This window comes from Aotus nancymaae, unplaced genomic scaffold (assembly GCF_030222135.1).
Source record: "Aotus nancymaae isolate 86718 unplaced genomic scaffold, 86718_ANA_hifiasm-v0.15.2.pri h1tg000064l_0, whole genome shotgun sequence".
In the NCBI taxonomy this organism is placed as follows: Eukaryota; Metazoa; Chordata; class Mammalia; order Primates; family Aotidae; genus Aotus; species Aotus nancymaae.
The window spans coordinates 1,794,392-1,820,066 of NW_026988478.1; the positions used below are offsets into that span (position 1 = coordinate 1,794,392).

Genomic DNA, 25,675 nt, shown 5'->3' on the forward strand with positions numbered 1-25,675 from the left:
AGAACAGAACTGAAGATGCCATCAAGGAGGGGCCAAAAGGCTGCTTCATGGGGTCTGCCCAGTGAAGAGCGTCTGTTTAACATACTTCCATTTTGAATGTTTGCAAAACACATTTAAGGGAATGAACAGCAAGAGTGGGCAGTGCTGAGCCGCAGCTGATGGAGTAAGTGGGCCAGCATTCAGGCTTCAGTTCAGGTGTGGCCTCGTGGTGTCCGCGGGCTGCATTTGAGCCCACCTAGGCCCGCTGTTAATGGAAACAGAAAGCGGCCTGGATGGGGGCAGGGCTACCGTGCAGGAGAGAAGATTAAGGCTGGCCTGCGTTTCACTCACTGCCTGTTTAATTCTTGCAGCAGTCCCAGAGGTGAGCCTTACTCCACCCCTCTGTGGCTGAGGAGAGGGTGCTACAGGTGCAAGGCAGAGCTGGGTTCAGACTTTGTGCTGTCTGATTGCAGAGAGCACTCTTCTTTTATGTCTCCTACAAATCTCTACCTTCCCTCTCCTGTCCCCCACCTCCTCATGGTCATGACCACATTCTCCAGGTTGCTTACAGAATCCCTGTTTTAGTCCAGCATTAAGAGAGAGGGCTCCAAGCTCACATGTGTGAGTGCAGGGCCTCAGACGATGGCATCAAGCAGGCTCGCTCGCTCGATCTCAGCTCTGCTTTCTTCCTTGTAGGAATAAGGAGACTTTTTCTATGTGGTGACAAAGGTGTCACCTTTGTCCGAGCCCCAGGCTCAGCAGAAGAGGGTTTAGACATCCTAGGGAGGACTGGGATTGACCAGGCTTGGGTCCTAGGCTTATCCCCTAAGCAGTCACTCCGGCCAGGAGGGCTCAGTACTCTCATTGCCCAGACCTGGACATGCGTTCATACCTAGAGTTCAAGGACTGAGAGGCAGAAGGATGCTCCAGAAAGACCGAGCGGGTCACACACATTCTCTGTCCCCATTAAGTCACTCTCCAAGAACTTCCTGGCAAGCTTTGCAGCAGTTGTACTGCAGGAACTAAATGTAGCGTGGCTGTCTCAGATTCACAGTCGTTTGCACGTCAGTGTCAAGCAGGCAGACGCACCAGCCATCGGTGTCTCCTCCGGTACAGCTCTTGTATTAACTCTTCCTACAAAGAGACGGCAATTAGAAATGAGACACTTGAGTTTCTAGTTCTAAGAAATATTTTTCAGCCTTGGCAATCAAATTGATAATTAAATTCAATTTTTAAAGTTTTTTTTTTTTTTTCCCTAGCATAGAGAATTCATGAAATCTGTACCTTAACTTTTAGTTGGGTTTCTTGGAAGTGGAATAGTGAATTTTCTTTTTTTTTTTGAGACAGGGTCTGGCTCCGTTACCCAGGCTGGAGTGCAGTGGTGCGATCTTGGCTCATGGCAACTTCCACCTCCCAGAGTCAAAGCATCCTTCTCCTACAGATGTTCACCACCATGCCTGACTAATTTTTGTATTTTTGGTAGAGACAGGGTTTTACCATGTTGCTCAGGCTGGTCTTGAACTCCTGGATTCAAGTGATCTTCCTGCCTCAGCCTCCCAGAGTGCTGAGATTACAGGTGTGAGCCACCACACCTGGCCTAGGTGTTTTACATAAGTTAGCTTGTGCAGTCTGCTCAGAAACCCTGAGGGAGGTGGCATTCAACAGGTGTGTGTACAGTTGTAGAGAGACGGCCGCATTTCCTGGCTTTTCCAACATGTTAAATAATTACAGAACGCCAAGAGAATCTCCACTGTGAATTAGAACAATTTCATGTGCAATTATACCCAGATAAGTTCAAGCAAATTATTCTGTTTTACTTGTAGCAGATCCAAAGAGAGTTGGTTTTATATTTAGGACTACCGCTTTTCTTCTGAAAGATGATTTTTAAAAAATTGAAGTCATTCTGTCAGGTCTTGTGTATTTTTGCTTTGACACAGGGAAAGGGTATATGGTAGGAGAGAATAGTCTTGAATATCATAAAGAATTATGTTCCTTTGAAGGTAGATTTTGACCTGACACAGAGAGCCCTTCCCTGAATCACTATTTGGAAAGAATTTCAAACATCTAGGATGGAATGAAGCATCCTGCTTTACAAAAATTAGATAAAGCATGTCTTGATATGTATTGAAATGAGTGAATAGGTTTAGGAAAGGCTACATTGATTAGCAGGTATTCTACCACACCAAGCTATTTTGTAAGTTATGTTTTCCTAAAATGCCCTTGTTACTCTGTGCATTATGTTACCATCATCTCACACGGGACCTGGGCCTTCCAGAGCCTCTGCTATTAGCTCTGCTCCTGTCTCCTTGCCTGGACTGATGTCCCCCAGGCTCCTACTTCCAGCCAGTTGTCTTCCACTGCACTCTGGCAGGAGGGAGAATGAGGAGAGCTCAGGGACTGGTCTTTCTTAGCATAGATATCCAAACAGTTAGTTTCAGGGAGATTTTTCTTTATAATTAACCCTGAGAGGTTGACTTTTTATGCCCTGCTTAGCATGTTCCAGAGTTCCCTGAAACTCAGTATATTCCCAAACTAATTTCCTACTGAAACAAATAAAATTCCGACTACCTGTTATCTCCTTCCCAACCTCCCAGTTTGTGCCAATTTTCTCAACATTTCCCTATAGAATTGTCTTTGAATCTCTCCCTGCGCCCCTCTGCCTGCTACACACATGTGGGATGTGAGCAACTCTCTTCTGCAAAAAACTTCTTCCCACCTATTGCCCTGCTTCCCATTGCCACAGTCGCCACCCGCCTCCACCTTGTGGGGCCTTGTGCACATTCCCAAGCCCTTCCACACTCTGGCTCCTCCTTGCTTTCACCCCCTGCTGCTTCCTGACAACAAGTCCTGCTCCAGCCAGCGCAGCCTCCAGTCCCGTGTTCACAACAGGCTCTCCCTCCTCCTCTTTGGGAGAGGTTACTGCTGTGGCCTTTCTTCTCTTTATGTTTTAAATCTCCTCTCCTTTGACTTGGCTTCAACTTCCACCTTATAACTGTAGTTTTTTTCTGACTTCAAGGTCTCCATTTCCATCATTCTCTCTGCGGTACTTCAGTGAACTTGACCATAGTATTAATGTTGCCTACATTTATACTTGGTTTTAGTGTTATTTCTTGGTTTGAATCTCATTTCCTTATTTTCCCAAAGACCTGGAACCCAAGAACACGTGATTTACCCTCCTTACGTCCAGTGTTACCTGAAGGGACTGAGCCTACTTTTAATGCTGTATTTGGTATGTTTTATTTTATAGCCACTGTTGAGAGAATACCTGGACCGTGCCCAGGTTTTAAAACTTCCAGGGGTTATAATGAACGTGTTTATAAGTATCCCTTTTAATCAAATTAGTTAAAAATTGGAAAAAGGAATATACAGCAGACATCACTAACCTTTCAATTTTTATGTTTTCTCAAACAGCACCAAATCAGCAGATACTTTAAAATGTATTTTTGTTTTCACCATTGGAATGAACAATCGATAGAAATGTATTTGTGAAATTTTAATTAGTATAATGCTAAAAAATTTTCTAAATCTACAAATGTGTATTTTTTTTGCAGTTCCTCAAAACAAAGGTGTATTTTAAGAAAAAATAAACACATTTTAGGTGATTAATGCTTTTTTCCTCCTCTTCCTCATAATTAAAGTATAAAGAACATTCATTAAGTTTTGGCTAAAAGGTTTGCCTGAGGGCAAAAGTATTCCACATGGCTGACTGTGTTTTCTGGCAGGTCCTATTTACGCCCTGGCTTCCTTTGCATAGTCAGTCTTTTTATTCTGAAGCTTGGCTCTAGTTTACTTTTTATTTTTTAAATGTTTATCTAAAGTTTATAAAGTTCTTAGGATTTCTCAATATTCTCAGACTTCATCCTTCAGTTAACATTCACGTTACCTCGTGTGTTTATCTTTGTCCTATGTCTTAAGATATTTCCACTAGGAATTCTAGCTCTGAAATATTTAAAATGTTGACTTCAAAGTTAGTGGAACTGTGCCAAGCGTGCTTCTCTGAAGATAAATGGGAGCGCTCCTGACAAAGGACGAAGGCAGGGCCCATTAACTTAAACAGGATGCAGTGTGTCTCAGGGAGGCCAGGCTTGTTCATGGTTATAGAAGGAAAAGCCAGCCTTACATTAAAACAAAAACAGGCAGATTTTAACCTTGTAAGTGATCGTTCCCATGAGACACCATCTCCTTGGCACTGTCAGCCTCCATCGCAGGAGCTCCCTGCCTCAGTGCTTCCTCTCGCTCCTGAGACGGCTGCCAAGCCCTCTGGGTGCTCTTGGGGACGTGTCCCATATGCTGAGTGGGAAGGGAAACGTAAATTTGTGCTGATCCACCTGTACTCAGCATAGCCTGTGACTGCAAAAGAATGGTAGACATTGGGAGAGGCTGAGAGCAAAAACTTGCAAAAGGGATTACTGCACACATCACCCGTGACAAAGAGTGATGATTCAGGGTTATGGCTTCCCCTGGTAAAAATTGAGAGACTTTAATTTCTTGTGCTTCTGTTTTAAGAAAATCTTACATCATGCTTAAAAACGTTAATGCCTACATGCTTAGTAAATATTCTTACGGTCTTCATTTTTGCTGGTTTGCATACAAGAGATTCTGTTCCTATCTAGACCCCAAGATGATGTTAAACTTTGAATGGATTATATATCCACTGGAATGATGGCTGTGTCTGAATGGATTATATATCCCCTGGAATGATGACTGTGTCTGAATGGATTATATATCCACTGGAATGATGACTGTGTCTGAATGGATTATATATCCACTGGAATGATGGCTGTGTCTGAATGGATTATATATCCCCTGGAATGATGACTGTGTCTGAATGGATTATATATACACTGGAATGATGACTGTGTCTGAATGGATTATATATCCACTGGAATGATGGCTGTGTCTGAATGGATTATATATCCACTGGAATGATGGCTGTGTCTGAATGGATTATATATCCACTGGGATGACGACTGTGTCTGAATGGATTATATATCCACTGGAATGATGACTGTGTCTGAATGGATTATATATCCCCTGGAATGATGGCTGTGTCTGAATGGATTATATATCCACTGGAATGATGGCTGTGTCTGAATGGATTATATATCCACTGGAATGATGGCTGTGTCTGAATGGATTATATATCCACTGGGATGACGACTGTGTCTGAATGGATTATATATCCACTGGAATGATGACTGTGTCTGAATGGATTATATATCCACTGGAATGATGGCTGTGTCTGAATGGATTATATATCCACTGGAATGACGGCTGTGTCTGAATGGATTATATATCCCCTGGAATGATGGCTGTGTCTGAATGGATTATATATCCACTGGGATGATGGCTGTGTCTGAATGGATTATATATCCACTGGAATGACGGCTGTGTCTGAATGGATTATATATCCACTGGAATGACGGCTGTGTCTGAATGGATTATATATCCACTGGAATGATGGCTGTGTCTGAATGGATTATATATCCCCTGGAATGATGACTGTGTCTGAATGGATTATATATCCACTGGGATGATGGCTGTGTCTGAATGGATTATATATCCCCTGGAATGATGGCTGTGTCTGAATGGATTATATATCCACTGGAATGATGGCTGTGTCTGAATGGATTATATATCCACTGGAATGATGGCTGTGTCTGAATGGATTATATATCCACTGGAATGATGGCTGTGTCTGAATGGATTATATATCCACTGGAATGATGACTGTGTCTGAATGGATTATATATCCACTGGAATGACGACTGTGTCTGAATGGATTATATATCCACCGGAATGATGACTGTGTCTGAATGGATTATATATCCACTGGAATGACGGCTGTGTCTGAATGGATTATATATCCACTGGAATGATGGCTGTGTCTGAATGGATTATATATCCACTGGAATGATGGCTGTGTCTGAATGGATTATATATCCACTGGAATGATGACTGTGTCTGAATAGATTATATATCCACTGGAATGATGACTGTGTCTGAATGGATTATATATCCACTGGAATGATGGCTGTGTCTGAATGGATTATATATCCACTGGGATGACGACTGTGTCTGAATGGATTATATATCCACTGGAATGATGACTGTGTCTGAATGGATTATATATCCACTGGAATGACGGCTGTGTCTGAATGGATTATATATCCACTGGAATGATGGCTGTGTCTGAATGGATTATATATCCACTGGGATGACGACTGTGTCTGAATGGATTATATATCCACTGGAATGAAGACTGTGTCTGAATGGATTATATATCCACTGGAATGACGGCTGTGTCTGAATGGATTATATATCCACTGGAATGATGGCTGTGTCTGAATGGATTATATATCCACCGGAATGATGACTGTGTCTGAATGGATTATATATCCCCTGGAATGATGACTGTGTCTGAATGGATTATATATCCACTGGAATGATGACTGTGTCTGAATGGATTATATATCCACTGGGATGATGACTGTGTCTGAATGGATTATATATCCACTGGAATGATGACTGTGTCTGAATGGATTATATATCCCCTGGAATGATGACTGTGTCTGAATGGATTATATATCCACTGGAATGATGACTGTGTCTGAATGGATTATATATCCACTGGGATGATGACTGTGTCTTAATGGATTATATATCCACCGGAATGATGGCTGTGTCTGAATGGATTATATATCCACCGGAATGATGGCTGTGTCTGAATGGATTATATATCCACCGGAATGATGACTGTGTCTGAATGGATTATATATCCCCTGGAATGATGACTGTGTCTGAATGGATTATATATCCACTGGAATGATGACTGTGTCTGAATGGATTATATATCCCCTGGAATGATGGCTGTGTCTGAATGGATTATATATCCCCTGGAATGATGGCTGTGTCTGAATGGATTATATATCCACTGGAATGATGGCTGTGTTCGAATGGATTATATATCCCCTGGAATGATGACTGTGTCTGAATGGATTATATATCCACTGGAATGATGACTGTGTCTGAATGGATTATATATCCCCTGGAATGATGACTGTGTCTGAATAGATTATATATCCACTGGAATGATGACTGTGTCTGAATGGATTATATATCCCCTGGAATGATGACTGTGTCTGAATGGATTATATATCCAGTGGAATGATGACTGTGTCTGAATGGATTATATATCCACTGGAATGATGACTGTGTCTGAATGGATTATATATCCACTGGAATGATGACTGTGTCTGAATGGATTATATATCCACTGGAATGATGACTGTGTCTGAAATTTAGTTTCAGTTTGTTCGAAAGCAGCTTTTGGCTGAACCACATTCTGTTCAAAGCAAAAGGTGCCTCCAAACTCACTGGTCCCCTGAGCTTGGAAATTGTTAACTTGCCCAAAGGGAGATACAGTTTTATCTCCCCTTGTGGAGCTTACATCGTCACTGGCAGCATAGGGCATGCTGCAGCACCATTCATAGCATCCACCTGCCTGTCATCAGGCATCCGACTGGATGGCTGGGGAAAGAAAATCCTGTCTGTCGACTGGAGGAGTTAGGAAAAGGGAAAACACGAGGTAGGACCGGAATGGACCCAAAGGACCCAGAGTTGTTCAGGTGATGACAAGGAGGGAGAACATTCTGGACACAGGGTGTTTCTGAGCCAGTGAGGGAAGAGCCTGCATCACAGGAGCAGAGGGGCCACTTGGAGAGAAAAGAAAAGGTTGGAATAGTTGGACGGGGTTAGGTTGTGGACATGGACTTTTATCCTAAGCCTAGTGGTTGCCTACAGAGTTTGATGAACAAAGTAGCATAACAAAAGTTTCTTTTTTGTTTTGCCCTTTTCTTTTTTCAAGGAAGATATATCTGTTGGGAAGGATGGATTGGAGTAGGGAGTGGCATGAGTGTGGCAGTTTATATAGATAGAATTGGAAGGAAAGCAAGTCTGGGAGAGAGGAGAAGTCAGGTGTGGGCGATGATTATGCCTGGGGGATTCCCAGGTTCTGCCTTGGGAAAAAGGAGAAGCCGGGATGGAAGCTGGTAGGCTGGCAGAGTGTATGCTGTTAGCATGAGTCAGGGTATGGTAATGGATTGAAACCAGGTAAGCAGTCAGGAACCGTGACACCTGCTTCCTTCTTAACCATAGCTGACACACAGAAACCAACAGGGTAGGACAGAGCAGGTGGGTAGTACGAGCAGCCAAGATCCCCGTGGGGCAGTCTGAGCACCGCGGAGAGGGGTGTACAGGCAGCAAACGTAAGGGTTCCTGAAAGACTCCGGGTAACAGACCCTGGGTACCTGGATGGAGATGTTCATCACTGGGCAAACTGTGCACATTCACAAACCAAACAGAAGGCAGATCGTGATCAGCTGTCCAAAAGATGCTGCCGTTTGTAGCCCACCACAAAGCAACAGAGGTAGTCTCAGAGAAACGATGGGTCTGGAAAACATCTCAAAGATAGAAATGGTGGGGCTTAGTGACCACGAGTGTGTAAGAGCCAAAGGGGAGAGAAAGGCGAAAAATTCGTCCTAGTTCCCAAGCCCACGTGATACAGGATGTGGTGATTGGTAGAAACAGAAAGATTGGGGGACGAATATGAAGCGTCAGGTTTGGGAGACGTTACATGTGAAGGGATGGGGTGCTCAGGAAGAAGCATCAGAAGAAAGGAAAGGGGTGGGGAGGCTGGAGCTAAGACGAAATACTGGGGCGAATGAACAAACTCTGGAGTCTGGCTGCCCATGTATTCATTTAACGCATATTTATCACATAACTACTGTACGTCAGCACTGTGCTAGATGCTGGCATTGGACAAGTTCTGTTAATATAAGGAAATCAATTTGAAGATAAAAGATTCCAGAAAGTGGTGAGGATTGAGCTTGAGAGATGCCCACCTATCGTGTGGGAGAAGAAAGAGGAGTGACCAAAGGAGACAGAAGTGTGCCCAGGAAGGGCGGGGTAAATCTAGCTAATGTGGTACTGGGGGAACCAGAGGAGAACATTTTCAGAATGACATGGTGTAGTCAATAGCAAACATTTGTTAAGCACCTTTCTCTGATGCAGAAAATACTTTGCTCTTCACCTCATCCCTTCAAGGGTAGAGAAGCCTCCCCTGGCAACTGAACTCACACCCTACCTGTGAGCTCTCTTTCATCCCGACTGCCACGTTCCACAGGGAGCAACATTTAGCATGCCTTCACTACTGCCCTGCATGTTGGGTTTTCTGTTGTATGTGTATTTTGAACCAGAACGCTTCCTGATTTTGCCCCAGTGTGATTTAGGTATTTGTCCCCTCCAAATCTCTTGTTGAAATATGACCCCCAGCGTTGGCGGTGGAGTCTAGTGGGAGGTGTTTGGGTCACGGGGGTGGATCCCTCGTGAATAGCTTGGCACCCTCCCCATGGTAGTGAGCTCTCTATTAGTTCACATGAGAGCTGGTTGCTTATAAAGAAACTGGCATCTCTCTTACTCTCTCTCCCACCATGTGACACCCCTGCTTCCTCCTTCTCTTTGTATGAGTAAAAGCTTCCTGAAGCCTCACCAGAAGTGGAGCAGGTACTGGTCCCATGCTTGTACGGCCTGCAGAACCCTGAGCCAAATAAACCTCTGTACTTTATACATTTCTCAGTCTCAGGTATGTCTTTATAGCAACACGAAGTGGACCAATCCAGCCCCCGCTGCTCTGTGTTATTTGGGTGTTTCTCTGGATGTACAGGTGGGCTGCTGCCTGAGCTCCCTTTCCTAACTCAAGTCTTGTGCCTTTTGGCCTTGTCTTCTTTCTTCTTAAGCCTCCAGTGCCACACATCTATTCTGCAGATGTTTGTGCGTTCTGCCCTTGGGGCTGCGCTGGCCCCGTCTTACTTCCTGATCCCCGCCGCCGGTCAGTGCCTAGCTTTGTTTTCATGCCCTGCCCTTTCCACACATGCTGACTTCCTGATTCTGTTGCTTAACTAAGCCCTTGATACTGTGACCAACAGCTTTAATGTGGCCACCTGCTCAGACCTGTAGTAGACCTGACCTCATTACTTACTTCTCTATGGCCTCTCCCTGCTGGTCTTCACTTGCAGCGGGCACTGCCTGTTGCTGCCATGTTAGTATCCTTTCTTCTGAGCTATGTCTTGAGTTCCTTAGAGGGAAGAAACACATGTCCTAAGACTGAATGCATTTTGAGCCCTTATGATGAACTCTGATCAGAAATACCATGGATTCCATTTTCTAGGCTGTCCTTGCTTGCGCTGGTCATTGATGGGCCTGTGGTTTCAGTAGCGGGAGAACACCTCAACTGCCAGCCTTCCTGCCTTCTCCCTCTGGCAAATCCCCTTACCTCAGCCAGCTCCCAGGACTCGGTGTTGGCAAAAGTAGGGTGGTTAAGAGGTCAAAGGACTCTGGGGTTTATAACACCAAGGGCTGACGATGATGTACTGTGCTAAGATACAGAGATGTACAGTTCCCAAGTAATTCAGATACTTCTCATTTTGGAACCACTGGCATAGAGGTCACTAGTCTAATACTTTGATAGAAAAAAAAAATCCTAGTGCTACAGTAAAAAGAGTTGCCTCACTTGCCAAAAGCAAGTGTTAGAACAGAAGCCTCTTACCATTCTACTAAAAATCCCGATACTTTCACAGAATTATCCACCGCCTTGGTTCCTCATTTGGCGTCAAACAGTATGGTACAGACAGGAAGAAGCGATGGAAAAGTCCCTAACACAGTACTAACGAATCTGAGTATTTGACTTAGCACGCTCTTGTTTTCTGAGCCCTTTCAAAAACATAAACGCTGGCAGTTAGCAGCAGGCGTGCTGACTCCACACGAAAGGACCAGCGACACCGCTTCCCTTTTTTCCCGACAAGTCACTGCCTCATAAGTAAAGGAAATTGGTAATGAAAATTCGAAAGAAGAACTGCTCAGTCTCACCACCTGAAGGTAACCATTATTACCATGTTCCCGTATTGCCTCCAAGTCCCTGTTCCACGTGGAGGTTTCTTTTTATGAGGGTTTCCCCATGTTGACTCTTTACGAGATATAATTTTTAATGGTCTGATGTTTCCTTATGAAGTTTGTTTTTAGCACAAAATCTACCATGAGTTGAGGGCTGTCTCCACATCTGAAGTATCTGGTGAACTTTTAAAGAATTTGTTTTCGTCATGAAATTTGACTGCCATACATAAAAGTTCATACGACACAGATGTCCGGCTTAATGACTTATAAAAGGAACACTTGTGATGTGACGTGGACCCTCGCCAGCATTTACAGCCCCCACGAAGGACATGCTTCTCTCCAGTGATGGCCCTTTTCCTTCCTGTCTGCAATCGCTGTCCTGACTTTGGTGATTCACTTCCTTGCTTTTCATCGTAGGCTTACCACCCAGTGAAATATCCCGAAACAACGATGTTTCATTTTAGTGGGTTTAAGTTTTTTGTAAATGACGTCACATAGTGTGTGTTCCGCTGTATCTGCCTTTTTTCTTTAACAGCATTTTTTTTTAAAGGGTCAGCCAGGCTGGAGTGCAGTGGCACAAACAGTGCTAACCACAGCCTTGACCACCCGGGCTCAAGTGGTCCTCCCACCTCAGCCTCCTGAGTATCCTCCCACCTCAGCCTCCTGAGTAGTTCGCACTACAGCTGCTGCCACTTTGCTCAGCTAATTTTTTTTTAATTTTTTTTAGAGATGGGTTCCTGTTTGTTGCTGAGGCTGGTCTCAAACTTCTAGTCTCAAGTGGTCTTCCCACCTCGACCTTCTAAAATGCTGGAATTACAGGCATGAGCTATCGTGCCTGGCCTTAACAGTGTGACTTTAAGATTCACTGGTGGTGATGGGTGCAACAAAATTACAGAAATCACCACTAAAGAACTTACCCACATGATGAGAAACCACCTGTACCTCCAAAACTATTGAAATATATGAATGTTTTTAGTGTCCACGTATATGTTCTACAGCACAGCTACACCACAGTTTATTTATTTACTTGCTGTTGATACACCTTAAGGCTGTCTCTAACTGTGTAGACATGCACACACAGTCTAGTATATATTTCTGGTATATGTAAGCACTTATTTCTGTGATGAATTTATCTGGGAGTAGAATTGCTAGGTCCCTGGGTATGTGCTAATAAATCATGTCACTTAATATTGCCAAACTCTTTCTAAACGGATTCTGTCAACATAAACCCCCATCAACAGTTAATGAACATTCCTGTACACATCCTTGCCAGCACTTAATATTGTTAGACTTTTGAATTTTTGTCAGTCTGATGAATCTGTAGAGAATAACATGATTTGTAATTTGCATTTTCCTTTTTACTAATGAAGTTGAATAACTCTTGTCCTGTTTTCTCTCTTTTTCTTTCTCTGTCTTTCCCTCCCCTTTTTTTCCTCTAGAAAAAAATTTTGTAAAGAAAGGAAAAAAAAAACAAAGAAAAAAAATTTTGTAAAATTCTATTTTTCTCATTTGGTCAGCTGTCCTATAGATTTGTAGTAGTTATTTACATATGCTAGATCTGGGCTCGGTGGCAAATGTCTTTTCCCACGTGGTGGTTTGCCCTTTCACTTCCTTCTGGGTGTCTTCTGATGACCGGAAGTTCTTGATTTTAATGTAATACTTTCTGTCATTTTTTTTCCCTTTATGGCTAGTGCTTTTTGTGTTTTACCTGGTGACATTTTCCAGTGAAAACCTTGAGTTGGTTATCACGAAGGATGTGAGTCTGTTGGAATCAAAGGTAGGCTTTGTAGAGACAGGTACTGGGTGCGTCCTTGTGCTGAGAACTGAAGGCTAAGAGCTGAGAGTCCTCAGACACAATAGCTCTAGCTTTTCCAGAAGGCATTTTAAGAGGGCTGTGATCTCTGAGGATGGCTGGTTCGGGACTCTCCGAGGAGACAGAGCTGTCTGCATGATGGCCAGGGCGCTCCCCTCTGCCTCATCTGCTGGGCTGTGCCTCTCGGGCCCGTGCCTGTTCCTTCCTTTATTCAGTGCAGCCTCTGAGCTTGTAAAGTCCCATGGTGTGTTGTATAGAAGACAGGATTTTGAAAACATGTTGGACTCATCATAAGAAGTAAAATTAACACTTCCTTCTAACTGTGATAATGTTAGCCTATACAGTCCTCTCAGACCAGGTGTTATCACAGAAGGTCAGGGTTAGTCTGGTTGCCATTTTTACCTGGAAGTCTTTAACTTTGTTTTTTGATATTCAGTATTAATCATCTCTTAATCTTCTGTGCCTCATTCATTAACTGCCTTCAGTTTTCACTTTTCTTCTCCGCTTATGTTTTCTTTGATTTATGATTTTTAAAATTAATTGATAGCAAAATGAATGGCCTGTCCACAAGAGTGGCCATTGCGGAAGGAACTCATCCCCAGGTGTGGACTCTGGAGGCTCTCTCTCCAGCTGCCTGCGGACGCCCTGGAGTGCAGTATCTCATGCTCCATATGCTTTTCGGGGTCATAGAGCACTTGAAAATCTGATGAAAGTGGAGGAGGGAAGAGGAGACCCCTGATGTTACTTATGCTCTGCCCCAAAGACTCCTTGGACTTTAGGTTAAAAACTCCTCCGAAGTCCATGAAAGAAGGATCTTGGTGGAAGTTGCTGCTGAGGAAGATCCCTGGACTGCTAACCTTCAGCATGGAGCCATGAGAGCAGCGTTCCTTTCTGACCCCACTCCCCACTGAGTCCTCGTGGCAGGTGTTTTAAAATCTGTGGTCTCTGGTGTGGATTTGGGCACAGGATGCTGCTGGATCCGTTGTTCCCTCAAACCTCCCCACCAGAACTCCCTGTGCGGACCATTTCTTAATAACCTGTTAAACCAACGGGAGTGAAGCCCCAGGCAAAACCTGCCTCCGGGGGCCTCTTCCCTAGGCACAGTTGCACTGGCTGGTGTCAACCTGCGGGGCCACACAGACACTTCACTTTAGAAAGCGAGGGTGGGTGCAGTGTTTGTTACAATCTTTTATTTCCTCTCTTCTGCATGATTCTTAATAGTCCCCTGCCGGATCTCCCAGCTTCCTTTTCATGCTGTCATCTCCTGCCTGCCATTGTCATCTCGCCCTTGGACACTCCAGTGGCCCTCATCTCCAGGACAGGCCGTAACCCTTTAGCTTCTGATTCACGCTATCCTAGCACATCCCCCGCCGGCCAGCTCAGTGCTTTCCTGCTGCCACATTGGGTATGCATTGCACATCTCCCGTAGAAAGTCCTTCTCACCTCCGTGTGTTTAATTCCTGTCTCCATGGCACAGCCCAGGTGTGGTTCCCTCCATAAAGTACGTTCCAATGCCCTGAATTCTTTCTTAAGGGCTTCCATTTTTCCATGGAGTTTCGTGGAGCTTGAAGGGGAAGAAGTTGGGCTGAAATCCTGCCGTTTCCATCAGCTGTGGATTGATAGTTCTTTTCACTGAAGGCCATTGTCAGAAAGCATTTCATATTGCCCTGTAAGCTCCAGGATGTATTTATTCCGAAAAGGAGAGCTGTTGGCTCACTGGCTTCAGCTTTCTCAGATAATGTTGAATTGTTTTCCCAAGGGCTTGTACTGGTTTACAAAGTAACGGCGATCCACTTTTCCGTGTCCTTGACGTCTCTCAGCATTGTTTGGCTTCTTCATTTTTGCCGGTTGTTTGGGTTTAAAATAATAACTCATGGATTTCATTTGCATCGTGATATTCTAGTGAGATTATCTCATCTCTCTATATGTGTATTAGGCATTCTTGTTTCCTCTGTGCTGTGTCTTCATTTCTTTCACCTATTTGTCTTTTTCTTTTCTAAGCATTCTTTAGATATTCTAGATATCCCTTGTGGGATAATAAGAGAGCATGTGTTTTCCCAGGTTCCTTCTATTTTGTTCCACCGCCATATCTGGGGTGCTGCGTCCTTCTGCATGGGCTGAGGTGGCTCATTGTGATCCACTTGCCATGACCAGGAAGGCGGAAGGGATGGGGAAAGCATACCATTTGCTTTAAAGCATGATCTGGGCACGGTGGCTCACACCTGTAATCTCAGCACGCTGGGAGGCCAAGGAGGGTGGATCACAAGGTCAAGAGATCAAGACCATCCTGGCCAACATGGTGAAACCCTGTCTCTATTTTTAAAAATACAAAACTTAGTCCCACATGGTGGTGTGTACCTGTAGCCCCAGCTACTCGGGAGGCTGAGGCAGGAGAATCGCTTGAACCTGGGAAGCAGAGGTTGCAGTGAGCTGAGGTCGCACCACTGCACTCCAGCTTGGCAACAGAGCGAGACTCCATCTCTAAAAAAAAAGCATGACCTGGAGGTCATGTCACTTCTGCTGATATCCAGTGGGCTGGAACTTAGGTCTCTGCACACAGCAGGTTGCAAGGGAAACTGGGAAATGAAGCCTGTTTTCCACACAGCCCTTTAGCTAAAATTTGAAGAGAATGGATCGGAGACCGCTGATGGATTGAAAGACTTGGAAGGGTTTAACCCTGAGAGAGACTAAAGAAAATATAATTATCTTCAAATTAATTGTCTCCCAGTAAATCTTTTTCTGATAAATGTTCATATATTTTGTATTATGAAAACTTTGCTCTGAGTTTTTAATATTGCAATTTGCCAAACCTGCTTTTTTTTTTTTTTTTACTTTAGAAGTGTGTTTACGGTTAGCAAAGAAAATATAAAGGGGAAATAATAGGAAATGAGGTGACTTCTGTATCTACTGAAACGAAATTTATAAAGTTAATTGGCCGGAGAAACGATATCATGTTTATTATTTTTGCAAATGTTGTAAATGTTGTAGAAGACAGAACCTTAGTTTGTTTTCGTCAAGCTCACATTCATCTTAAAGTGTACAAGTTAGATATGGTTTTAAGCTGGTGGATGTGGGAGTTTTATGGGTTTACGATACGGGTTTCTCTGTCTCTGTCTCTCTCTCTTCATACCTTAGCTAATGGCGTACGACCTTTGATTTCTCCAGGTATGGCGTAAGTCCTGAGAACATTATCCTCTATGGTCAGAGCATCGGGACTGTCCCCACGGTAGACTTGGCCTCGAGGTATGAATGCGCAGCGGTCATTCTCCATTCCCCTCTGATGTCTGGTTTGCGTGTGGCTTTTCCGGATACCAGGAAAACATACTGCTTTGATGCTTTCCCCAGGTAAGTTTGTGCTTGTACGACAAGTGGTAAGTCAGCCAGTGACCGTGTTCATATCCGATGCTCCCATTAGCTGTGTAAATATTTACTGAATGAAGCCTACGTCAGACCCTGTGCCGGGTGCCACAGGGCATGTGGAAGCAGATATGACACACACTATCCAGAGATTTTATCCTCCCAGGCCTGACTCACTTGTGAAAATCTCCCAGATGATGCATAAGGACCTTGAGTATACTGACGCCTAGGGTTAATTGATTCAGCTGTAACATAACAGGATTTTTAACAGCACAGCACCTGTACATCCTAAAGGAACTTACAGTTCAGCACTCGCTCATTCATTCTGAGACAGGTCTTGCTGAGTCATGAGCTGTATGCAGCATGTGTGATGGGGCAATTAGTGGCGTAGACACTCAAAAACTGCAGGCAAGCAAGCAGTTTTGAAATTCCTCTGACTTTTTCAGTTGGACAATACAGGTAAGGGAAAAGGTACCGTGCTCAGTCAATCTTTGTAAATAGAAGAATAAAGGCAAAGTGAGTCACTTGACAAGCCAGGCTCTGATCTCCGGTAAATAGCCACAGAAATGGCATAAATGAACAAACTCATCTGCCACCCCCTATTCTGCTCTGCTACTTTAACCAGATCTCACCCCTGCAGAGGTGCCAGCGTCCACCCCAGGAAGCTAAAAACGAGAGCGCCTGCTGCACCCAGGGCTTTGCCTCCAGCCCATTGGAGGGAGCGGAACAGCTGCCAACCTAGCTGCTCCCGTGTCTAGTTCCCAGTAATAGAAGCAAGAAGGATGTACTGTAACTACAAAAGCAACCAGCACATTGGCTTCTTGAATTCCTGTTTGAACATTTCTACTTGTTTTTTTCTTTAAAAGAAAAAGAAAAAACTAAGATGAGGAAAGGATTTTTAATACAAAATATTTTCCCCCACAGTGCTTGCTAAGATGGCCTCGGATTGTTACCCTCAGGACTGGCCAGCTCGTGTTGCCATTTTATAGAAAAACCCCAGCAGAAGAAAGACACAGTTTTAGGGTTTTAATTGCCCCATTAATTGCTTTCATTCTGCTACTGCTGGAAAAAAAACATAAAAGATCACCGTTTGGTTACATAAACTTCTGTTACACAAACTGTGTCCTTTCACAGAAAGGAACCTTTTGTTAACACCTTGGGTGAACTTCAGTTTTGTGCAGTTTGTACCAGGATTCAATGAGATTCAACTTCATGGGAAAGTTGTCCTGCAGATGTCTGGTGGTGTGGCTGGGAATGCTAAGTAGGCTAATGTGCCTCTCAAGTGTGGCCTTATTTGTGCAGAATTGGTAACGAGAGGCCAGTTTGCTGAAAGATGGATGTTTAGCATGTTTGTGGGAAGCAATCCCAGGAATTACCCTGGTAACAAAACTAATAGGCTGTATTTTTTCCCCTGGCTCGTAAATTAGCGTATACCCTAAAAGACAGCCATGCCAACGAATTATTAATAACAGATTAGCAACTAATCTTATCCTGAGTTTATCTGGTATGGCAGGTGTCGGGCTGTGCATTTCATCTTCCTGTTCCCACTTCATCTTCACAACAGTCTTAAGAAGTTTGTCGGCTGGGCACGGTGGCTCACGCCTGTGATCCCAGTACTTTGGGAGGCCGAGGAGGGCAGATTGTCTGAATTCAGGAATTCAAGATGGCAAAACCCGTCTCAACTAAAAATACAAAAAAAAAAAAAAAAAAAAGAAAAAAATTAGGCATGGTGGTGCACGCCTGTAATCCCAGCTAACGGGGAGGCTGAGGCACTAGAATCACTTGAACCAGGGAGGCAGTGAACCAAGATTATGCCACTTCACTCCAGCCTAGGCAACAGAGCAAGACTCTGTCTCAAAAAATAAAAGATGCTTGTCGCATTACTGTGCTCATTTTACAGATTAGGACACTGAGACTTTGAGAGGTTAAGTAATTCATTGAATTAAGGTCGATGATTGGAGGGCTGGCACAGTGGCTCACACCTGTAATCCCAGTGCTTTTTGAGGCCGACGTGGGAGGATCACTTGAGGCTATAAGACCAACCTGGATGACACCATAGCAAGACCTGTCACTACAGAAAAAATGTAAAAGTGAGTCAGCCATAGTGGTGCACATCTGTAGTCCCAGCTCCTCAGGAGGCTGGGCTGGGAAGATTCCTTGAGCCCAGGACTTTGAGGTCACAGTGAGCTAGGGTTACACTACTGTACTCCAGCTTGGGCAACAGAGGAAGACCCTGTCTCTTAAATTTTTTTTTAAAAAGGCTGATGATTGGAGACAACAAAAAAGACTACTCCTAATATTTAATGTCATTAATTATTAATATGACAGGTTTCAAACCATTAATGGTTGCATTGACTTTCATCATGAATTGAATTTGGTAAACATTTTCTTAATATGTCCATTGCTGCCAAATGGCAGAATCGTCTGCGTCTCTTTCCTTAAAAGAGGATACTTTCACATCTCCTTTTAGTATTAAAACAGATTTTAAAAAAGGCATAGGAATCCAGATTATTATTTCATTTATAGTTTATTTTCTTTTACCTCCTTTATACTTGGGATCAGATGATGGCGTTCAGCTTCAAATACACCCTCCAGGCAGTGGAGATTCTCTTAAACTGTGCAGCACGGAACATAGGCCCAGGTCCTTTGTAACTGTTGAGTAAATATCTTTTTAATTGAGTATAATTGAACTCTCTTAAAGGAAGTCATTTTAAAATGAAGTACAGAGAAAAGGTAGGTTTCCAAATAAGATTTCCAGTGTGCATAATTGAATACTGCCACAGTGCTCTGATCTTTGCAGATTACATGGCTGACGAGATTTTTGCAATCTTTCTGGGATGTCTTGAAGTGGTCTGCAGCTCCTTGAGTTTTTAATAAAGGCTAGATGACAGTTGTTTGTAGATCTTTGGAATGTGTAATTGATGTTAGAGCTCTTTATTATCTCCACGGCCTCATTCCTGTTATTTAATAATCTCTCTGAGCTTCAGTTTTCTCCTTGATAAAACAAGAGATGGTCATTCCTCTCTCATGGTATTCCATTAAATATCAAAGAAGATTTTGTGTGTTAAGTGCAAAGCACCTGTCCATGGTAAATGTTTACAAAATGTTAGCTGTTACTTTTACCAAAAGGATTCCCACAGATATTACAAATCGGTATCCTTTTGTAACTTCAACTAGGATCAAATATGGAAAGAGAAGTAAACGGTAAGAGGCCCTTTGGCAGGACAGAATGGAGAGAGATCCGTTTCTCTTGATTCATTTGTGGATGAAATGAGTGTTATCCCCATCAGAGAAGTCGCCTACACACCCAGCTCAACCAGCGCTTGAAGTCTTTTGGATTTCTCTTCGGGATGTGCCTTTGGAGGCTGAAGCATATTCTTTTAAAGATCCTCAAATATTCATCCTTTGACAGTAGATCTGATTTTTGTAGAGAAGTCATTTGGAATAAGATCTAGGCATTACATTAAGTTTTCAAACTAAATGTTTTTATTTTTTAAAATGAGGCGCTTGCTTCTATGAAATAGGATGTGAATCGTTGAGTCAATTCTGAAGGTAGCTCTCAAAAAAGAATTCTGAAGTCTTAAATGGCAGCAGATTAAGTGTCCAGCTTTCCAAAGAGACCTTCATTTGATATGTTAAGTTCTGGCCCGTTTTTTTAATACTCTCAAAAAATATGAATATGTTAAAATAGTAGTTACTGGTTTGCTAGTTAGATGCTCTGAAGAGTTCTGTCTTTAATAAAATACTTTAACAAACACAACAGCCAAATGCAATGTGGTATTCTTGACTGGATCCTGGAACAGAAAAAGGACATTAGTGGAAAAACCAGCGAAATCCAAATAAAGTCTGGAGTTTAGTTCACGGTAATGCACCAGGGCTGGTGTTTCAGCTTTGACAGATGCATCCTGGTAACGTGCAGTGTGGTATGTTGTACTTTACAGGAAATGGGTGAGGAGTATGTAGGGGCAACTTTTTTTTTTTTTTTTTTTTTTTTGAGAGAGTCTTGCTCTGTTGCCCAGGCTGGAATGCACTGGCACCATCTCAGCTCACTGCAAACTCCCCGTCCCAGTTCAAGCAATTCTCCTGCCTCGGCCTTCCAAGCAGCTGAGATTATAAGCGTGTGCCACCATGCCTGGCTGATTGTTATGTACACTCTTATTATCTTTACACCTTTCCTGCGAGTTCAAAATTATTCTAAAATGCAAAGTTGATTTAAGAAAAATAATAAATTACCAGAAAAAAAGTGAAGCAAGGAGAAGCCAAACTGTTATGATATGTTAATATAGGTTCATCAACTGCACCACTGCGGTGGGGACATTGATAGTGGGGGGGGCTCTGCATGTGTGGGGACAAGAAGGTATATGGGAAATCTCTGTACTTTCCTCTCAGTTTTGCTGTGGACCTGAAACTGCTCTAAAAGATAAAGTCCTTAATATAAAAATAAAAAATAAAAAAACAAAAACCATGGTGTTATTTCCCTGCTGTGGAGATGTATAAACTTATCATTAAATGTGATGTGTATTATCTGTGAGCCTAACTCTTTCTGCCTCCCCCTTTCCGTTTTGCAGCATTGACAAGATATCTAAAGTCACCTCTCCTGTGTTGGTCATTCACGGTACAGAGGATGAGGTCATCGATTTCTCCCACGGCTTAGCGATGTACGAGCGCTGTCCCCGAGCCGTGGAGCCCCTCTGGGTTGAAGGGGCTGGGCATAATGACATAGAGCTTTATGCACAATACCTAGAGAGACTAAAACAGTTCATATCTCACGAACTTCCTAATTCCTGAAGACGACAACTTGATCTTACCTCATTTACTGTGAACAGAAGAGTCCTCTGTTTTGCACATGCTTTAACTGGGTAGCTGTAAAGGCTTGATAACCGTGAAGAAGTGCCCAGCCTTTAGGGTGTTCTAATCAAAGAGCTGAAGAAATCTCAGTCTTTCGTATCTAGAGTTTGTTCTGCTAACTCACACGACACGTTAAACTGAACAGTTGGGATTCCCAGCTTCATTACCTTGCAGGAATGGGAATGAGAGCTGAATGTAGGGACAATTTTCTAGTGCTGTATAAAGTAGCCTCGCATCTGTTTCTCAACCTTACCCACCATTTCTGGTTCATTCATGCAGTCCTCACCCCTGTCTCCACCAGTGTTCTCAGTGTTTGACATGAAGCTCTCTTTCTGCCACTGGATCCATTTGTGAAGCTGTGATGGTGTAACTGGAAAACTTGTGGTGAAAATTCTTTTCTTAATTTTTGTCAACATGCTGATCTTTCCCTGGACAAATGAACTGAAGAGTAATTTACTGGAACTATCATGTACAGCTTCATCCACTGTAACCATATAAATATAACTGGAATATTCTTAAACAAAAAGAAACGAGGGGTTTTTTTAAGTGTAAATTTATTACTAGCCGACAGAGTTTTAATATTTTGATTGTCTGGTTGGCTTAACAAAGAGCCTAGCCGGCTTTCCTTCTGTAAAGTCCTCCTTGTAGGCTTTTTTAAAGTACTGTACATATTTGCAATCACATTGTGCATAGATTCTTAATGGTAGATATAATTTCTTTTGTCGGGCTACAACAATGAACTGCAAATTCCTTGTTTGTAATGTAAATGATTGAATACATTTTGTTAATATGTTTTTATTCCTATGTTTTGCTATTAAAAATTTTATAACATTTCCAAGACAAAAATTCCAAGTTTATGCTTTGAAGAATTTATGTAATTAAAATTTCACTAAACTAATCTTTTTAGTTTAGGAATTATTTGGGTTTCGACACTGGAGTTGCGCCGAATAAGCATCAGAAATAGAAGATGCTTGACATTGCTACACTACTTGTGTTGGTCAGGGGTTTGGATTTGGAGGTTCTTTGGTTTTGATTTGTTTTTTCCAAATTTAAAAGCCTTAAATGTACTGTAAGCCTCAGATCGTTGTACAGCTGGACTGCGCTTGATCGCCAGTGCGTGTACTGCTGCTTGGATGCAGCACAGTGGTGATAATGGAATAAAGGATGCATGGATCAGAATGTGTGGGCCTGTGCGGTTTTTTTCTTCATCTCTCCATCAAAGAAAATAGTGAATAAGAAAACAACTTTTGGTCTTAATGTAAGAAGAAACCCTTGGGGCTTTCAAACTGCACCATCTTTCTCAAGGTATATGTTTTTGTTCTATTAAAGCCCTTAGATTACTTTCGGAAGAAGCCAAGATAGAAAGCGTATAGCAGCAAAGTGCAGATGGTATGTAAACAGAAGGTGCAGTGGATTCTGGCTACGAAACAGAACTGATGAAGGTGACCTCATTGCGACCTGGCTCAGAGGGAGGACATGCCTGTTTTGTCGGGAAGCCTGAAACAGGTGTGTTCGTAGAGTTTTCACCCTTTGATCACCTGAGCAGAAAAGAGCAGCTGAAGGATCTAGTATTCAACTCTTGGAACACACTCTCCTGAGCGTGCAGTGGGAGGAAGCGGTGGTCAGGAAGTGTGAGGACATGGGAGTGTGCACACGCGAATGTGAGCGACATGCACGTGCAGGCTGCTCCTTACTGATCTTGAATCAGATGGGTGGGGCTGGCTCACACATGAGGAGGGTCTTTTCTAGTCTTTTTCAGATGAGCCTGTGCAGAGACAGGATTAGGACCATATCTAATCTCTGTCTTTGTATCCAAGCTTGTGATATTGACCTCATTCCCTAATTTCTCTGGGCCTCTGATGCTTTTTTTCCCCCTTTTTGACCACACTTAGGGCACATAAGCATTAAATGAAATCATGGCTATGCAAATACTGCCCATTTTTAGCTGTATCATATTTTTTACAAAGGGTTTAACTCTGTTGCCCAGGCTGGAATGCAGTGGTGTGATCATGACTCACTGCAGCCTCAACCTCCCAATCCTCCCATCTCAGCCTCCCTAAGTAGCCACCATGCCTGGCTAATTTTTATGTTTTTTGTAGAGATGGGGTTTCACCACGTTTCCCAGGCTGGTCTCAAACTCCTGACCTCAAGCGATCCTCCCAGCTCGGCCTCGCAGAGTGCTGGGATTACAGGTGTGAGCCTCCGTGCCCAGCATTTGCTGCTTTGTAAAGCACTGTAAATTGTGCAACTGACAGCAGAGCTTCTTGATCAAGACGAAGCTCTCGAAAGAGAATAGAACAATAGCATTTGGTGGCAAAATTAATCTTGAAACCTCAAGGGATTAAAGTTTTAGATTTGGTTTGTTTAAAATATAAAACTTTCGTGTTACATATAGCATACTCTAATGACAAATTTGGGGTAAAACATTAGAAAGCATATGATAGATAATGTAAAAATACATTTAGTTATGCAGCGATGAGACACCCCATGTGTAAAGAGCACAGGACATGAAGAGACTGTTCATAAGAGATTATAATAATCACATAGATTTAATTAAATAATCAAATATAATAAATACAGATTTAAATAGTAAAATTCCATTTTATATTATAAAGTTCGTATAAATATTTAAAATATAATCTCTGTTGGCAGTGAGGGTGTGGATAAATGGGTTCTCTAAAATTACACTACTAACTTATATCACATAGGTTCAAACTTTCTTTTCTTTTTTTTTTTTTTTTTGAGACAGTCTCCTGCCTCAGCCTCCCGAGTAGCTGGGATTACAGGCACGCGCCACCACGCCCAGCTAATTTTTGTAGTTTTAGTAGAGATGGGGTTTCACCATGTTGGCCAGGGTGGTCTTGATCTCTTGACCTCGTGATCCACCCACCTCGGCCTCCCCAAGTGCTGGGATTACAGGCGTGAGCCACTGCGCCCGGCCGATACAAACTTTCTAAAGTGTACCTTGACTCAAAATCCTAACAATGTTCAGGAATTTAACTAATTGCTTCTAGGAATTTAGCCTTAAGAAATAATCAAGATAAGATAGACTTAAATGGGATAATTACTGCCCTACTCTTGGTAACAGTGAAAGCTCACAATCTGTTTTCAGCCTTAGGGATTTAATTATTATGTTTATACAACAAATTACTCTTTAACCATAATAGATAATGCCATAGAATAGTTATTTAGTGACATGAAAATATTTTCAAGAGCCAGGTGTGGTGGCTCACACCTGTAATCCCAGCTACTCAGGAGGCTGAAGCCAGACACTTGAGTCCAGGAGTTCGAGGCTGCAGTGAGCTATGAACACGCCACTGCACTCCAGCCTGGGCCACAGAGTGAGACTCTGCCTCTTAAAAAACAAAAACAAAACAAAACAAAATAAAAAGAGGCAATTGAATCTCATCAACAGAAATGTGCCTCTGTTAACATTTTGGTGTGTAACCAGCTATGTGTCCAAGTTTGGGGCTGTGGAGGAAGTGTAGGAAACAGTGGGGGGAAATCACACACATGAACTATTTGGTATTCACTTTTATCACATAACAATGTATCTTGAAAATCTTTAATGTTTTTTGGGGAGATAGGGTCACACTCTGTCACCCAGGCTGAAGTACAGTGGCAGGATCATAGTTCACTGCAGCCTCAAACTCTTGGGCTCAAGCAATCCTCCTGCTCCAGCCTCCTATAGCTGAGACCACAGGTGTGTGCCACCACACCCAGCTAATTTTTTTATTTTTCATAGAGGTGGAGATCTCACTATGTTGCCCAGGCTGGTCTCAAACTCCTGGCCTCAAGTGATCCTCCTGCCTCGGCATCCCAACGTGTTATAATTTTAGGTGTGAACCACCACACCCGGCCCTCTAAGTGTCTCTATAATACACTTTTACAAAGAGGAATGTCCAAACCCATTCTTCCGGATTCATGTTTAGTGGTTGTTATATAAAATGGTATCAGTGAGAGCTTTTGTTATCATAATTTGTTCTGGAATACCACTGGATGGCACTACCTAACTCCCCCGGAAAATGTTACTTTTTCTAAAGAGGCCAAGTATTCCGGGTAAATCACCTTCCCCTGTGTGTGAGGGTTAGGCAGCCAGTAGATGAAGTGCATATAAATATGGCATTTCACTCTGTCCAGCTGTAATACCTCCTACCTGAGGCTTTGCGCACTAGGGTTTCAGTGGGAGACACGGCATTTCCCATTGAAACTTTCCCAGAGCTTGCCCTGCCGGATGGGTTCCAGGCAGAGGGCCACAAAGCAGCCCTGCAGCAGGAGGTCCCCCTGCGCCTGGCCCTGTTCCTTTTCAGCCAGGAACCCAGCCACTGCCTGGGCCTCAGAATCCTCATGTGTGAGGTGAGGGGTCCATTCCATCTGCAGTTCTTTTACCTGTGTACGGTAAGATACACATAGCGTGTAATTTACGTTTTAAGCTTCTGTTAGGTGCGCCAGTTCAGGGGCAGTAAGTACATTCACACAGTCGTGCAGCCATCACCACGGTCCAGCTCTGGAACTTTTTCATCATCCCAAACTGAAACTCTGTACCCACTAAGCACTAACTCACTCCCCATTCCCTCCTCACCCAAGGCCCTGGCACCCACCATTCTACCTTCTGTCTCGGAATCACCCGCGGGGGTTGCTGCCTGTTCCTGCCTCTGGTAGCTTCATCACAGAAGGGCACCTGCCAGATGTCAGCCAGAGCTGTCCTGTATGAGGTGACTCTGGATA

The 25,675-nt window shown here is 43.1% G+C and overlaps 1 protein-coding gene across 1 annotated transcript in view; it reads left to right on the plus strand.

Moving 5' to 3' along the window:
- The window catches only part of ABHD17C (abhydrolase domain containing 17C, depalmitoylase), a 59,355-nt gene extending 37,229 nt beyond the window's left edge, over positions 1–22,126 (plus strand). Inside the window, exons 2-3 of the mRNA XM_012466930.3 lie at positions 15,908–16,087; positions 20,668–22,126. Coding sequence (XP_012322353.3) covers positions 15,908–16,087; positions 20,668–20,887 — 400 coding nt within the window. The 3' untranslated portion in view covers positions 20,888–22,126. The remainder of the gene's footprint in view (positions 1–15,907; positions 16,088–20,667) is intronic.
- The last annotated feature ends 3,549 nt before the right edge of the window (positions 22,127–25,675 follow it).